At 38.0% G+C, this 17,571-nt stretch overlaps 1 protein-coding gene across 2 annotated transcripts in view; it reads right to left on the bottom strand.

The window, feature by feature from the left end:
- Positions 1–17,571, bottom strand: part of PRKN (parkin RBR E3 ubiquitin protein ligase) — a 775,925-nt gene that overhangs the window by 127,294 nt on the left and 631,060 nt on the right. For both annotated transcript variants that reach the window (XM_064446939.1, XM_064446938.1), the window contains exon 8: positions 4,799–4,860. In XM_064446939.1, the coding sequence (XP_064303009.1) occupies positions 4,799–4,860 (62 nt within the window). The remainder of the gene's footprint in view (positions 1–4,798; positions 4,861–17,571) is intronic.

Genomic DNA, 17,571 nt, shown 5'->3' with positions numbered 1-17,571 from the left:
TTTTACAAAGCGTGTTTACAAAGCCTTTTTTTCTCAGCATTAGTTTTCCTCCAATGCTTATATTTAGACAAAGAAACTTTTATTTGGCTAGACAGATAGACGGGCAGACACGTTTTTGAGTGGTTTGATTCTGCAAGCTGCTCAAAACCTTTCTCTCTTAATGACATCAACAAAAATTATACATAGTCAGTATTTACAGGAAACAAATACTCAATTAGCAAAAGGTAGAGACCAGGCTTTTGTATTAGGAACAGTTGCTTGATTTTAATTTGACTGAAATTTGGTTGATAAAAGTAAGAAAGTTGATGAAGCAGACTTCTCTAAGGCATTTGTCTTGCTGCTGCCTGGCATTTTAAGTATCTAGAGTGATACAAAATTAACATGCCATATATTAATAGGATGAAAACTTAGCTATATGGCATATGTAAAATATAACTGTAAATGGGCAATTATTACTAAGCAGGTGTTTCCAAAAAGGTCCTGAAGGTATTGATTATTGGCCTTATTCCACCTAAAATTTTTTATCAATTACTTGGAAGAAAACCAAGAACATAGAACATCGATGATAAAGCCTGTAGGAATTTGAGAAGAGGAAGTAATGAACACGTAACATGGGTGGTTCAGTTCATTCTACAGGGGTATCTGAACTGTTAGTAAATGGGGTTTAAGCAAACAACTTGCTTTTCAGCACAGTCACATGTAAAGTTATTTTTCTAGGAACAAACAATTACCCTCAATTGCAGGTTGGGATTTCTGTCTGTGAAGCAGTGGGATGGATTGTGCGCTGAATCTGAGCTGTGTCCATCCATATCCAAAAGCACTAAGGCACCTTTTAGATGAATAAATAGAAATATCTAGAAGGGAAATTATGTTCCTTATTGGGCAGCCACTGATTTACCTGGAACCCACAAGTTCCAGTGGGAATGTCCACTTCAAACTGAAATGTTCCTTCATTCTGCCTGAAACATATTTAGCTGACAGTCTGACTGACAAACAGGCTCCCTTTTGCTGAATAAGCATCTTTTTAGTCCTGTTTCAGGGGTATGGTGGCTTTTTCTGAGTTGCATTTATAGGTTGAAGTAATTTTTTAATATGGTGATCACCTATTGCCTTGTGACAGGACAATAGGAATTGGAAACGTAAAGGATCTGCACACTGAAGAATGGGAGATATGCAACGTAGGGAGCATACTGGTGCTGGTAGAGTGATGGAAAGAAAAGACGCTGGGTATTTTTTGTCTTTCACTACTGAGAGGTTGTCATGGTTTAACCCAGCAAGTAGATAAACACCACACAGCTGCTCGTTCACCATCCCCCTGGGTGGGATGGGGTAATGAATGGGAAGAGCAAAAGTAAGAAAACTTGTGGCTTGAGGTGAGATCATTTTAATACTAATACTAATAAGGTTGTAATGAAAAGGAAAACAATGAGAGAGAGAGAGAGAGGCAAAACCCAGGAAAAACAAATGATGCAACCGTTCACCACCCACCTTCCTATGCCCAGCCAGTCCCCAAGGAGCAATCGCTGCCCCTCAGCCAAGTCTCACCAGCTTATGTACTGGGCATGACATCATATGGTATAGAATATACCTTTGGTCAGTTTGGATCAGGTGTCCTGGCTGTGGCCCCTCCCCTCCTGGCTTCTTGTGAACCCGGCAGAGCATGGGAAGCTGGAAAAGTCCTTGACTAGTGTAAGCACTACTTAGCAACAACTAAACCATCAGTGTGCTATCAATGTTATTCCCCTATTAAATCCAAAACACAGCACTGTACTATCTATTAGGAAGAAAATTAACTCTATCCCAGCTGAAACCAGGACAGAGGTATAATAGGATCTAATGTCTGCAAGTGATCTGTAAAAAAAGCATGGATGTTTTTCTAGGCCATATACTCCAGTTTAAACAAGAATTAATCCAAGAAAGTAATGTAATATGTATTCTAAAGGAGATCAGAACAGATTATCACAATAGTCCATTCTGCTTTTATAATCTGGCCTTAAATACATAAGCATTTTTAAATAAATCAAGATAGGACATGAAGCAGTAGCATGTGCCTCTTATACTTTGCCTGTTGCTTGGAGTGGAAGATAATATATATTGGTTGATAATACTGAACTTATAAGCAGTCTGAATAAAATGATGTTATAATTAATTTTTTTTTCTATCCAGTATGCATGATAACAGAAAAAGACATACTTCAGATCTTTTTAAAAAGTAAATACATAACTAAGTAAGTATAAGAAATAATTAGATAGCCATGTAGATAAGGACTTTGCCTGAAATTCGTTTCTTTCTTCATTTAGATGCATTTTAATTTTTTACACCTTGGTTTTGCACCAACTTCTCCCTGTCAAAGTGTGTGCTAACTTCAAGCAAGATCTACCCCGCTCATCAGCAGACCATCATGATAACAATGCTTTTGCAGGGACAGAATAGAATTGCAATATTCTTTACACTTGTATGGGCCTATGCAATAATTCAAGTCTCATGGCAATGTTCACTACTTGCAAGACCATAATAACCACTGTATCCAAATAACCTGTTACTGCAGCCAGTTTCAGAGAAAGGCAAACATTTTTAGGTCAGACCCATTCTGCAAAACAGCCTTCCATCTGCATAGTTTTATGCTCCTAATGCATGGTGACAAAAATTTCTCATCTGTTTAGGTCTATTCAATATAAAGAGGAGTAATTTCACTATGAAAGTCTGCAAGAACAACAGAAATATCCCAAGCGACAAAATATGGTATTTATTTGATTAGTGAGGCTTTCCTCATCAGACTCCTCTACCCTCTTCAAGACTTCTCTTATTACTGGACAGAAATTAATTATCTTTTCTTTTGTGGTTCCTTGTGGTTTACATCATCCCACTTCTGACGTTTGTGTATGATCATATGATTTAATACTCTCTGAGTGAAAACGTGTAAGGGTAGATGAGTGGAACAAACAAAGAATTAAGATTACATAAACAAACTTAAATCTGATATTTCCTAATGTCTGAATTCTTCATTTGCACTCTTAACTCTTTTAGCATTCATCTTTATGTCTACAACTTCCTTTTCTAAAATGTGAATGGGGAGAAAAGAAAGGAAAGTCCATCAATTAAATTATATTGCTCTGTCAGTGGTCGTTAGCAAGGCTGAGGTCTACAACCCCACCCTCAGAGCTCTGTCAGTGGAACTATCAAAGTCTGTGTGGTTCAGCCCTGTCCTTCATACTTGCAGTCTCTTAGTTTAGCTGTTCCCTACTCTTCCTTCAAGACCCTCTTTTTGTCAGACTCCTACTCTGCTTAGTTTCACCTCCTTGTGCAGCTTATTAAATACAGATCTTACTTTATTTACCAGCCTTTTGTAGCAAGATTTGATGTTTGGTCATTACTTTCCAGTCCTTGGTCCCAGCTCCTTGTCAGACCCTTATCCCTACCTTTCTGGTTTCTACTCCTACCCTCTTTTAACCAGCCAGCCCCATCTCCCCAATCTTCATCTCACTCTGCCTGCCATCTGGGCTCTAACCAGTCTCTTGGCCCCATCAGTCGTGGTCATAATTTCTTTTATTTCCTCTTCCTAAGTCCTCAGTCTTACCAGATTGCTGCTTCCAGTATCTCCTCTGGCCTAGTGCGTTTTCTGTCTTTTTTTTCCATTCTTGTCAGACAAGCCCTCCCACACTCCCCTTCATGCTGTCTTCTTGCTGAGGAAAAGCTGAGCCCCGGAGGAATTTGTCTTTTGACTTTCTATAACAACTGAAGTGGGGGCTGGTTGAGGAAAACTGGAAGTCTAGGAAGTCTAGAAAATGTACCAGCACCGCTAACTGTAATAAAAAAAAAAAACAAAAACAAACAAACAAAAAACCAAAAACAAACAAAAAAAACCCACAAAAACAAACAAACAAACAAACAAAAAAACAAACACAAAAACAAACAAAAAAAAACCAAAAGGGAGAGTGACAGGGAAAGGAGAAGCAACAGGGCGTTCTTGACAATATAATCTGATCTAAAACCTAAGAAACCGGACTTTGAATTAACATTTCAGGAGTTGCTCCTACCTCTGTCACAGCCCTCATACAACCTTGTGCAAGTCCCTTGGTGCCAGGCTCATTAAAAGATGCAGATATTCTCATGTACAACACATTAATGCTGAGCTTTCAGGCCCTCGGTCCCTAGTAACTGCAACTCTATGTCAGGCAGTTAGGCTTTATAACCAGTACATTAAAAGAGATACTTCAGAGACAAAGACAACTTGAAATTCAGAAGCACTGTGCATTTGAAAATTCAACTTGTCACACAAAATCTAAGGTAATTTTCTCAATATCTCTGTATGTTAATTTCATTGTTGACAAAATAATAATTAAGACCATCTTGTGAGTGGTGTAAAGCACACTTCACTTATGCTTTCCTAAAATCCCTCTACAGAAATAGTTTTATGAGGGAAAAGCACAGCTATAATATGAATGAGAAACACACTTCTAAAGAAGAAAAAAGGCCACAAAAAGAGATGGATAATATCATGAGCATCAATCCCTTAGTCAGGTTGTCTATCTGCTGTTTTAGAGAGCCTGTTTACTGCTGCAGTCAAAAGCCGAAAACCTGTGGCAGATAGCAGATGTACCAATTAATAACCTGTCAAGGCTGATGGATAGAATAAAAAAAAAAAAATCTCACATGTATCTCCTGTGTGGTTTTTTCCCACATTTCAGGTCACTGGGGGTCATGAGATATACTCTGCCTCCCTGGAGAGAGACGAAACTGTCTCATTAGCGTCTATCTTTCATGACATTAAGATGCTGCCTTTGAGATGCGAACTCACCTGTTCTTCTCCCAGAATCCTGAAGTGATGAAGCTCTTTAATCAAGGAGTCTGGACAGCCAGCTGTTGGAAAGAAACAAAAATAGGCATTTTAGAGCTTCCTGTCAGTGCAGTTTCAGCATAAGATACATAGCGGCAGAGAAGATAGAATATACAGATTACTTTAGAAAAAGAAGATTAGAAAGATTAGGCATGGTTCTGAGGGCACCAGAATGCTGAAAATAATCCTTCCACATTTCCAAGCATGCTACCAAGAACACTTAGAAAGGTTATATTCTGAATATTTTAGCCCTTTTCCCAAAGGACTACAAACAAAAGCAAGATGAAAAGGGCAGCACTGTCTGCCAGATACAGCCAGCCCCTTAGTGTAAGCCAAAAAGCCTGTTAAAAGAGGATCTCACATCAAAACCTTGGAGCTGCCCAAAGCTGAATTCTGATTCACACAACAGGTTTGGACTAATTTCTAAGCATAATACAGGCTTTCCCTGATTCCTTGAAAGATTTCATAGGCCCCACAGATCACTTTAATTTTGGCTGTCACAAATATAACCCATTTTACAAATATGTAGTTGTCACACACAGGGTGTAATATGCAAACCAACTATGCAGGCAGAGGAGTGATTTTCCAGGATTTTGCGATCAGATTAATGTTCAGTCACTACAGACTTTCACATCTGCACCAGTCAGAAAGAATATGTCTTGCTAGACACCATGCACTTCATGGACCTGTTCAGGCTGTGATTACCTTCCTGGTGGTGAAATCCAAGGCTGCTACTCATTTTTGTACACTACTAGACTCATTTCTGGCAAGGGATGCAAGTGCAGACTGTGAAAGCAATCTGGGCTTTATTCTTCGTACTATAAATTGAAGCATCTGCTTGTGAACAGAGAAAATTCCTTAAAAGGAATTAAGAACATAGTTCTCCCCAGAACATGGGATGAACTATGATTTTTATCAACCTGCTTTTTCTGCTGATGCAACTACAAATAGACTGCCATTAAAAGGATGCAAATGAATTTTTAGACAGTTGTCAGGAAATCTCCAGCACTGTGGCTTCACTCAAAGCCAATGAGGCATGGCCTACACTCACAACTTCTGTTGGCATAGCTGTCTTAGGGATGCAAAGGGAAAAGCTTTCATACTTGCAAACAACACAACTAAAAAAGGTAAAACCCCTACTATAGACACAATTATCCTAGTACAAGTCTTCCGCTGGTATAACCCTTTCTACTTAGTCAACTGATTTAAACAATATTTAAATCAGCTTCTTGCTGGTAAACAGTTTGTCTCCATTCAGAGGAGGTACAGGTGGAGAATGCACTATCAACACAACTTTATCAGCAAACCCTTTCAAAGGCAGCCAAAGTTTAAGCATATGCTAAGTATTATTTATTAATAGCTTGTCTCTTATTATGCATGATTATTTTTTTCCCATCTAATAAAACCTATGATATTCTTATGGTCTTCTTTCCATCCAGCTCTTCCCTCCTCTTGCACACGAGGTTATCCACATATTTGACCATGTGAGTCTTAGCTCTGAGTGATTCTTCCTTAATGCGTTTTTATTCTCTGAAACTTCTAGGACCACAACCCCTGCATCACCTTTAATTTTCTCCCATTTCCCCCATGGATAGGCTCTTGCTGTTTATTCCATTTCTTGTTCTCAGTGCACTTAAAGTTGTCCTTACTACTTCCACCACAGAATCACTGCTATGCAGCATTTTTCTGTCCATTTCACTGGGATTTACATCTCCATCTTCCAGTCTGAATGTATCAATTACTCTAAATGTCTCACTATCTTCTCAACCTGAGGCCTGACTTGTAGTCCTGAGCTGCTGGCTTCTCTGTGTTTCAGATCAAAAGTCACTGCATAAAACACATTTCCCCTCTCTTACTCTCAAGACCTTAAGTAATAATTTTTTTTCCGCATGTAATTTTCAATGAGAATATCTGCATTGATTGTACACTGCTATAGGAATTTCTAAGTGTAGAGGATGATTATGATTTCATGTAATACTGCCTGTTAATCTTTGACAGATGTTAGCTTTGTAACACCAACTGAACTGCTTTCTGTTTTTCTCTGCTTTTGGCTGTCTTTACAGGTTCTTCTTCAACCAATCATTTCTTTCTTCCCTCTTATCCTTTCCAATGTATTGTTTGCTAAATCCCTTAAGATGGGAAAGTTTCCTTTTTCTTGCCTAGCAAGAATTTTTTCTCTTTCCATTCTCCTTGACATCATATTTTCTGAATGCCTATTCCTCCCAGAAATCCATCCCATTCTGCCCTCACACATAATTTATATAATATCCCTTATGTGAACTGCTTGCGTGCATTCTCTCTTTCTTCCATGTTAGACACTATAAACACTTTGGAACCAGGCATCTTTGTAAAAAAATGTGTAAAAGTATGAAGATATATATATAGACATATATATTAATGCATATAGGTTTATTTTAAGTGTTACTAGTTGTCCACTGCTGCATCCTCTTCCCAATACAACATTTTGTGTAGTCCATTTTTCAGATACTTGCCCAATTTCCATAGTCCAGACTTTAACTGGATCTTGAAAGCTGATTATACAAGAGATCCTGAAGTTACTAGCAAAGAAGGAGGAGAGAGAGCTTAAAAACCATGTCACCGTTGGCATGACGCTTTCCAGCAACAATGAGTTCAGAAATGTCAAATGCGTGCAATATTGAATTATACTGACACACATTAGCAGTCTGCTGTCTACAAGAAGACCTTTCAGATCTTCATCTTGCAGAGGAAATAATTTGAGGAAACGATGGAAATTATTGTTGTCAAAAAATAATCTGAGGAAAAAATGGAAATAAGAAACATGAAACCAAAAAAAGAAGTAAGATTGAAACATCTTCCTTTCTTTTTGGATATTTCTGAATGTATTTCTGATAGTTAGTATTTCTACTTTAATTTCTTCTGTTCTGTAAGAGGACTTTTGTAAAACATGCTCCAACACTGTGACCCATTTTTACCAAAAATTTGGGAGTTTTGGAAGTCTTGGATTATGTTAAATTCCTGTTCTGTGACTAGAGACAAAGGCTATAGACAAATAACCATTCCACAAATAAAAAGAAAAAGGATTAAAAAATACCTATTCTGCTGAAAAGCATTAAGAACTATTTGTCATCTCATCCACAAAACCACCCATATAGCCATCAACATATTAATGTATATGCAAACACTCCTGGTGACTTATTACAGGCACAGCACCCTATGGGTTCACTGGCAAACTGTGGACACCAAAGGTTAAAAGAAAAGTATATTTCCTAAGTCTCTTATGCGCAAATAGCATGTGCCAGATGAAATAAATAATCTGTACTTTACAGATTTTTCCTATTTTGTGTTGAATGCTTTGAGGGTTAGTTTTTAATGCCCTCTGTAATACAGAAACCCTTATAATCGATGGTCTCAACAATTACTGAAACTTCCCATTTCCCTCTTCCCAATTATTACTTGCAGAAGTACAGGCATACATGAAATTTCCACAGACATAAACTGAACCATAGCACTATTAAATCAATCAATAACAATTACACATAAGAGTGTTAAAAGGTAATGATGCAAAAGCATGGACAATTGCCTTTAATCAGAAGCCAAAACTCAGGATTGAGGACATCTGCAGACTGATAAAATGGCAGCTAAATTGTTTATTAGTTCCCTATTTCTACTCACATTCATACCTATGTGTTTCATATGTTCTCGGCTACAATAACTGTTACAGGTTTTTGCTAACTGTGATGGCAGAGCAAGATGTAAGAAATACAAAACCGATGCAAATCTTTATTATTTTTATGCCTCTTTTTCTTCTGACATAGCTCCATTGACCTCAAAGCAATAAGACCCATAACAGTAATGTGGCGTCTTAGGAGTGAGCCTGAGTCTAAACAGGAAACTAAGTTATGAAGGGAGGATACACAGTTCAAAGCACCAGCAGCTTTATAAACTCACCACATGTGATTTCTTTGAATCTCTTTAAGAATTTATTACTTAAATTAAATTTAAGCATATTATTTGCTTCTAAATGTTCCATCATACCCCTGATCACTTGTTTGAATAATTTTGTTGCTCAAGTCTCATATTGCTTTATTATTTAATTCCAAATGCTGCACTTATGAATGAAAGGTATAGTCAAAGTTACAGAAATTTGCAACTGTAAATTTACAATTTACATTGTGGTATTCTCTTCATAAAGATATAAAAATATTTTTAACCTGTTCATGTAAGTATATGTATCTCCAAGAGAACAATAAAGAAGCAAAATTTAGAAAAGACAGTTTAATGTCTCCTGACATCACAAATCCCTAGATTTCAACTGGTCTGAACACACATTTTCAGCTACACTTGTAATTAAACTATGATTCTAACTACTACCAATTTAATTACCCAAGTCTTCACATATTTTTTTCTCAGTCAGAATTAGCTTCTGGTTTTGTTTTGGCTTAAAATTATCACTTTGTATGACTTATGTTCTCCAGTGAGAAAGCAAAGGAAAAATTAAATCAACCTTTAATATTGCATAAACTGGTAAAATGAAAGCAAAAAAAAATGACTGCTGTTACCAATACAGCCAACTGAGAACCAACGCAGATGCCAGGGCCCTGGTGGCACCACCAGCCCAGACTGTCCCTGCCCGGCCCCCCAGGGCTCCCCCACAGCCCGTGACCCCACGTCAGCCCCTGCCCCAGCAATGCCGCAGTAGGGCCGGCCCTCAGCTCCCCATAGCCCTGCCTGGCCACGGGTCCCACCAAGCCAGGCCCACCCGTGGGCCTTTGTCCCAGCCCAGCCTTCGCCTGTCCCCATCCCCGGGGAGGTGCCCGATGCCTGGGGCTGGGGCTGCCCCGGTGGCCCCGGCTGCCTGCTCCTGCCTAGGGGTGGGATGGGTGCTGGCTGAATTTTATCCTCAGAGAAACACAGAAAATTATACGTCTTCACTGACTGTAGTTAAAAACATATATATCTCTGCTGTAGGACTCTGTGCTACATACTATCTTCTATCATACATTTATAGTGTTATTTCCTGCTGTCGTTGTTCAGCCCCAGTTGGCAACTGAACACCACGCAGCCACTCACTCACTCCTCCCACCCCTGTGGGATGGGGGAGAGAATCAGAAGAGCAAAAGGAAAAAAGAAACTTGTGGGTTCAGATAAGAACAGTTTAATAATTAAAATAAAATAATTATAATAATGATTATTATAGTAATAACAATAATGATAATATAATAAAAAGGAAAAGGGAAAAAGGGGAAAGACCAGAAACACAAGCGATACAACCGCTCACCACCCACCGACTGACACTGCCCAGCGCCGAGCCGCAATTGCTGCCTCCCTCCCCCGGCCAGCCCCTCCCAGGTAACATACTGGGCATGACGTTACATGATATGGAATATCCCTTTGGCCAGTTACAACCCGCTCTCTCAGCTGTGCCCCCTCCCCTCCCCTCCCGGCTTCTTGTGCACCCAGCAGAGCACGGGAAGCTGGAAAAGTCCTTGACTAGTACAAACACTACCCAGCAACAGCCCAAACATCTGTGTGTTATCTCAACACTGTTTTCATACTAAGTCCAAAGCACAGCACTGTGCCAGCCACAGTGAAGAAAATTAACTCTATCCCAGCTAAAACCATGACACCTGCTCTGCATTTTAGATTTCATCTTCCCCCAAATGGTACAGTTGTGTGAGATTCAATTCACTGAATTGAAGCATCTAAATATTGGCTATATTAGTCTAATATATTCATAGCACACTTCCTTTTTAGTCAGTAGAAGGAAATACACACTTTCACAAGGTATTTCCCGTTGGGCCCAAAAAAGGTATCCACTTATCTCCATTAATTGAGGAGTCTAAGGCAATTAGGTAAGATTTGCACAAGTAACTTTTAGTCTTTCAAGGTTAGATGAGCTTAATTTCACCCAGCAGCAGCAATCCCAATCATTTCTGCACATGCTGAACTACAAGCATGTAAATTTTCCCATCATATTTAGTTCTGTGCAAACTGAGTGTTTACATTGTGAATACAATGTAACTTCCATTTCTCTCACTTAAAATTTATGTCTGCATCAACACTTGTTAATTCTAAAAAGTACATTCCCTTTTGTGAGCTCTGAATATAACCATGTAAGAATACCTATCAGTGTCCTTCAGAGGGTATCTTTCCACAGTGCTAATTGCTAAACTGAGCCTGCAACCGAAAATTGTTTCAAATACATGAGAATAACCACTTCATGCTTAGAAAATTAATGGATGTGTCTGTTTTTTTGACTGCTCCACATAGAATCATATCATTTGACCGGCATATAGATATGAAAAATGTCCCATATTCAAAGAAATAATTCTAAAAGTTTGGAAATGCAGCACTCTAATGGCAGTACTTGCAATATAGCAGTGATTTATATATATATATGCAGGCAAGTGTACACTGGACTCTTGCATGTGCACAGCAAGAGAAGGTGGCAAGGGGAAGGTGCAGCTCAGAGGTGCTTGTTATAGTTGGTACCCATCCAGAGCATAGCCAGGCTCTAGATACAGTGGGACATGGCAGCTGGGACTCCATATGCAAGGTATAAGTACTCAGCACCGCACAACCCAGCCTAGACAACTTTGTTGAGTGAGCAGGAATGACAGGAAGAGCCCAGCCCTGCACTGTGCATGATAACAATGGCAATCATAATGGGGTAGCAAGAAGAGGGAGTCAGGCTAGACTTTCACACAAAACTTAACAGGTTTGAAATCCTGTAATTAGTGAGCATTTGTTTGTTATCTCATTTTCCCAGTCTCTTTCAACCTGTTCAACTAATTGGAATATCGGTGTAAAAAATACATCTTTCTGCTGTCAGTGTCTCTTGCAGTGAAAAGCAGTCCTGTACTGGTGCCAGTGCGGTCACTGTTACGGGAACTGACAACGATTTTGAAGTATGAAGTGGCTTCACTGTGCTTGTGTTAATTAAATGTTTTGATGTTTCTGGTGCCCTTCTCTCATTTTTGATGTTATGTGAACACAAGAAAAGACAAAACTAAGGAGAGTGTCTGGAATGCATAAATATTTTATTGAAAAGAGAAAAAAATATTATGAAGAATGTCAATTACGTAATTTACAGAATGTAAGCATGTAAGCCTATCTTTGGAATACTGCTTGTGCTTGTGCATTGTGAAAGATGTAGAAATGTTTTCTCACTCACACAGAAGGGTATTATTGAAATAATTTTCACAATTTTATTACAACCTTCATGAGCAGTACTTTTGTAAACAGTAAGTTATTGCTGTTTTTAATCTGTTGTTACCTAGATAATTTTCTAATGTAACCAAATTTAAAGCTTCATTAATTTGTAGACCTACACTGTGCTTGCAGATATCATCCTTTGTATATGAAAAATTTAATTTTTAAAGAAAGAAAGATGATAAAACTGTTCTGTGAATAATTTGTCATCTCCAGTCCCAGGCCTTGCATGTGCAGGTCTTAAAATGCAGGGGATTCATGTGGGCGCACAACTTTTTCTGGAAGATCAATTATTGCTAACCACCATTAATCATAAAATCACACGTCAGACTCAAAAGCCTCCCATGAAACCAGCTTGTAATCACTAGGTTTACTTATCAATTTATTATTAACAAAAGGCCTTATTTATTTACCTTCTGAAATCTCAATGTTGATCATGCATTCGAGCCACATTTGCAAAATGAAATTCTCTGACCCATTAACTCCTACTTCTGCTTTCAATACCTATTTTAACAATTTACTCTGATTGGGGTAGGTCTAGTCATGGAACATTTTTTCCCCAAGAGAGAAAACCAAATAACTTTTGTTCAACAGATGCACAGTGGTTATTCCCTTGCCTCATCTATAGGTATCAGAACTTTCATCAGCAAGTATAATATGTCTTAGCTCTAGATCTATTTCAAAATACCTCAAGCAGCATTTAGCCTGTTGGACATACTAAAACAAATGATGATTTATTTTTTGTAAATATATGGTTGACTGCAGTCAGCAGTACATTTAAAAACTGGGGAGACAACCTTTTCGTACCCAACTACCTTGTACTGGCCACCTTACAACTGGTGTAAGAAATGACATATCCAGTAAAAACAAAAAAGTGAAGTACAAAATGACATGGGGTTCTTTACTTGTACTCATGCCATTTTGATGACATCAGTTTCCAGATGATATTTTTCTGTATAGTAACCTAGATAAGTAGATAGCAAGATAAAACCAATTTATCTTGCAAGTAGATAGCAAGATAAAGCAAAAAAAGTGATATATTACAGTATTTAAATAATATAAATACCTTTGGAAGGAAATTTAAAAGGAGATATTTTCAAAAGCAAGAAGTATTGAATTCTGTCCTTTCAAAGTCGGCAGATGGGAATTTAGATTGCAAAGCTCGTCTCTGCAGTTGGGCAGTGCTAAACCAGAGAGCATGACAAGCAATACCTGCATGCAGTTTACACACCAAGAGGTTAATATGGTGAAGGTCTTTCCTGTAAGTCTTTAGAAGTCTCTCTAAAACTAGAAACAGTGGGGCAGTTTTTCAGCTCAAGCAAACTAACATAGCTACAATTAAGTCAATGAAGCTTACACATGTTCATACTAGCAAAAAACAGGCTATGTACAAAAAGTGTAATACTTTGCTGAAAAGACCGTGTGCTAATAAAGGATATACTTAAGTCGCTCATTTTGCAAAGCTTAATCTGCAATAAGAAATGTATTTGATTTTAAAAAAATTCGGAATTTAAATACCCTTTCCTCCCAATTATAACCCCTGTCAAACAATATTATGTTAACTTTCATTTTTTCTTGATTGACTTCTGACAGCAGAAGTCAGTAAAAAGACCTATACATTCTTTTGCTATCAAAAAGTCTGCTGAAGCTAATATTCAAGAATGTTTCATGAAAGCTTGATTGTCAGGACACAATACTTGTCCTGTTCCGACATGTTACCAAAGATGTCAGTTGCCCAGCTGAATGTGTTACATTTTTGTTTGTGTGCACTTAATTTCAAAATCATCCAAAGACACAAAAGATATTTTTGCTCTTGTGAAGTATTTATGCAAAAATTCTGCAAAGGGACCCCAACAGAGTTGGGAAAGGATCACATAAAATTTGACTACTGGCAGCAAATAGAGCATCTCAGATTAGAGAAAATTCTGCTGGCCTGGCTTTCTCACGTTGCACACAGCTCTGGCCTTCCCTGTGCTGCTACTCACTGGTTTTTTTTTCATGATGCTTTAAAGCCAAATGACTAGAAGTAATGAACTACGTGAGCCACTTCCTACTAGGGTCTTTCTTTTAATCTTTACTACAGAAAATATCAGCAGGAATATTGACCTGTCATTTCAGTTTAGAAGCTGCTTCCTTGCTTGCTTTTTGCATATTTAAAACAATATTTAAACCAGACTTGAACAAGTACTGTTGACTCACATCAGCATTCAAGCCCTGAATTGTACTGAGCTGCACAATGCCAGCGTGCCACTGCTTGTTATTTTTGGCAGTTTTCTGTACGTGCTGCAATGCTATATGATGAACTGTCGAAAGAGTCCATCAGAGGGGGGAAATCTTTTAAAAAAGAATCAGTATTGTCCAAGAGACTAAGACTTCAGGGAGCTCATGCGAAAGTGCAAACATACTTGACTAATAGTCTCTACCATCGGGTTGCTCAATATTTTGGTTTAAGTTATAGGCGTAAATTCACCCCTGCTATTCTTACAGAATTCAGTGTATACTAAACTCATGCAACAAAATGAAATCGGTGCTCTCTATCTGTAATGAGAAGTTGAACCATGCCCTTTACTGCTCAAATACAGCAGCTCCAGAAGCAGAAATAAAAAGGAGACTCCCTTCTTGCTATGCAAGTACTGACTTTTGTCAAATTGAAGTGAATTTTACAGAAATAACATAATTTCCTTTTTGTTAAATGCTTCTTAATTAATGGAAGTTACTGTTTCTTCATGACATCAGAAGTCAGAAAATCAGGAAGTCTAAGGCTCCTAACACAACCACGTGATTTTTTTTTTAAAGTTGAGACACAACAGAGATGCTCTAAACTTATTTTGGAAGACTCAATACCTTCCACCCAATAAACCTTGGTAGTGAAAATCTCATTGCAGGGACCTGGGCTGAAAGGAGCTCTTCACTCTCAGGATACTAGGTTTTTAGCTCAATCAGCTCAATTCATGAAAGTTCATTTTCTCATCTTTTATTCAAAAAGTAGTTGAAATCTCTAAAGAAAACCTTGCTCTCTCAAACTCCCACCTTCATGCTGGCGCTGGCCTTTGATGATGATCAGTACCTTTGAGAAGGCAAGTGAGAGGTCAGGAGCTTTCAGCATGTGGTGGAGACTTTATAAGAGAGGAGATTGTCTTCTCAGGGCAAATCAAACTATCCCTGAATAAAAGTCAACACAAGGTAAAAATAACTATAGAAGAATTTCATTTGCCAGTTACTGAAGGGCAAGTCTTTAAAAGATTGTCATTTCTGAATGCCAGAATTAAACTGGTGCAATATAGAAAGTGCTAAAAGGTTTCTAAGCTGAAATTAAGCCAAAGTTCACACAGCCATTTTCCAGCCGATGGCTTGACACTAGAAGTATACTGTAAAGCCCAAGTCCTGGGAATTATATTGGAGAGTAAATATTTCTTCTCCTTCCCCTTAAAAGTTGAATTAAGGAAACTGTCCTACTATAATTTTGGAAATGACAGACAGAAGGAAAAGTTTCAGCAATTCATGTTGCAATAAATTTCCATCTCACTCATATTTTACCAAGTGAGGTTATTACACAGACTATGAAATGTAGAATAAGCCATTGTACCATCAGGAAAGATGTGGCCAGGTGCCAGAGAACTAATACAGCTTTCAATCTCTTTAATTACAAAAGTAGTGTTCAAGGATATTAAAATACAATGTTTAAAGGTTATTTTCTGACCACAATAGAGGAAAATCAATATGTCAAGCTAAAAATATCTGACAGAAAACCCACGATGCACACATGTAGGTCCCGCTCATGCATACTCACACATGCATAAGCATGCACAAAATTACTACTGGAGAAAAGAGAATGGCAAACAATATTCAATGACCCAGAAACAGCAATGCTTTTCTTTCTACTTTTTTTTTCTTCCCCCCCCCACCCCCACCCCGGCATATGACATCATTCTGTATAAACAGTATATAAAAAACACTATCCTTTAATCTGTGCAGCATTTATAGGACTTCAACATGAGCTCTTCACTGTGAGCTTAGACAAATATTTAAATTGCTACACAAATGATTCAGACTACAAGGCAAGCCCAGGCTACTCTAAAAATAAATGTTCATGGACAATAAACCCATCCAACCAAAAGAGAATTTTAAAAAGCCATGGAATATGTTATGTCTCACAGAATAGTACAGACATCTCTGGATGAATGGCTATGATTTCCTGTTTTTCATAGGGATTTTATGACAGAAAACCATTTCCAGAACACTAAAGAATGAAGCAATTGTCTAAAAGTGACCTGCATTTTCATAACAGAGTTGAAATCTTAATTGTTACCTAATTCTAACATTTCTCTTCCTCCTTCACAGCAGCAACACGTATATGCATATCTTATTGCTCTCTGTGAGGGAACATGGCAAAGTTCCACTTGTGAAATGAGGACGGTTTTGCCTTTCACCTTAATCATTAGGGCAGGTGGTAACCCTGCAGGCAACATAATTATGAAAAATGCCCGTGTTCAATACAAACTGTCCTTCCAGTCTTGAGGTCTAATAGGACATCATAGTACAATCTTTTTACATTTTACTGGCAGCTCAGAACACAGAAGCCCACAGAGGGGGGACTACATACTGCTCTCATTTTTTGTCTGTGCAAATCCAGACAAATAATACATATACTGTTCAATATTTACTCTAACATTAAACACAGTGTTCCTGGCGGTGCAAAAGCTCGTGTGGGATGAGAAAACTAAAGTTAAATACAGAAGAAAAAGAAATTAAGTTACTCTCTACTCAGATCTAATTCTAATAACATTGCGTGAGACAGGCTAATCCTGCATTACAAACAGTGATTCGTATTTCTACTATAAAAAAAACCTGACAGGCAGGCATAAATACGAGAGATCATGCTGTCTGTTCATCTAACAAAAAAAAATTGGAACGACCTGAGAGGTTCCCCAAAGACAGAGAGTTAAGGATTTTTCTGATTTTATATTGATATACTGGCCCTATTCTTGAACAGACCACTCATGATGAATGGCTGGCAAAACACATTTGAAATAAGCTGAAAATTTAATGCAAAATTCTAGTCTACATTAAAGGGATAATACAGCCAGGTTCATTTAGAATATTACTCCTCTGAAGACACCCCAAGCACTGCAATAACAAATGTTATATCAAAGATGCGCTCAGCAACAAATGCAATATGAGTCTCTGCGAGGCGATTTTTCAGTATGTCAGAATCGTAATATCACTCCATGGAAACAAATTAAGCAGCACAAGCTCGGCTGTTGGGATCACTTTATTAGCAAGGCAGTGTTTTCTGATAAAGAATGGTTTGCTTTGGATCTGTCAATGAACATCAAAGATGGCCTATCCATTTTTATGGCGCACGACTTATTATTTGCCTATGAAATAAACAAAACACTTTAACATCCGGCTCTTTCTGCAAAGCTTCAAAAATAATACTGAGAATAACAAAACAGTTCCTAATTTTTACTGAACAGCTGAAGTCCAGTCCAGTGTGGGTTTTTTTTTAATCAAGAGGGATAAACACTTTCATCAAGAGG

Source organism: Phalacrocorax carbo, chromosome 3 (genome assembly GCF_963921805.1).
Source record: "Phalacrocorax carbo chromosome 3, bPhaCar2.1, whole genome shotgun sequence".
Lineage (NCBI taxonomy): Eukaryota > Metazoa > Chordata > Aves > Suliformes > Phalacrocoracidae > Phalacrocorax > Phalacrocorax carbo.
Note: the sequence above shows the minus strand (reverse complement) of the source record. Positions and strands in the feature narration are given on the sequence as shown.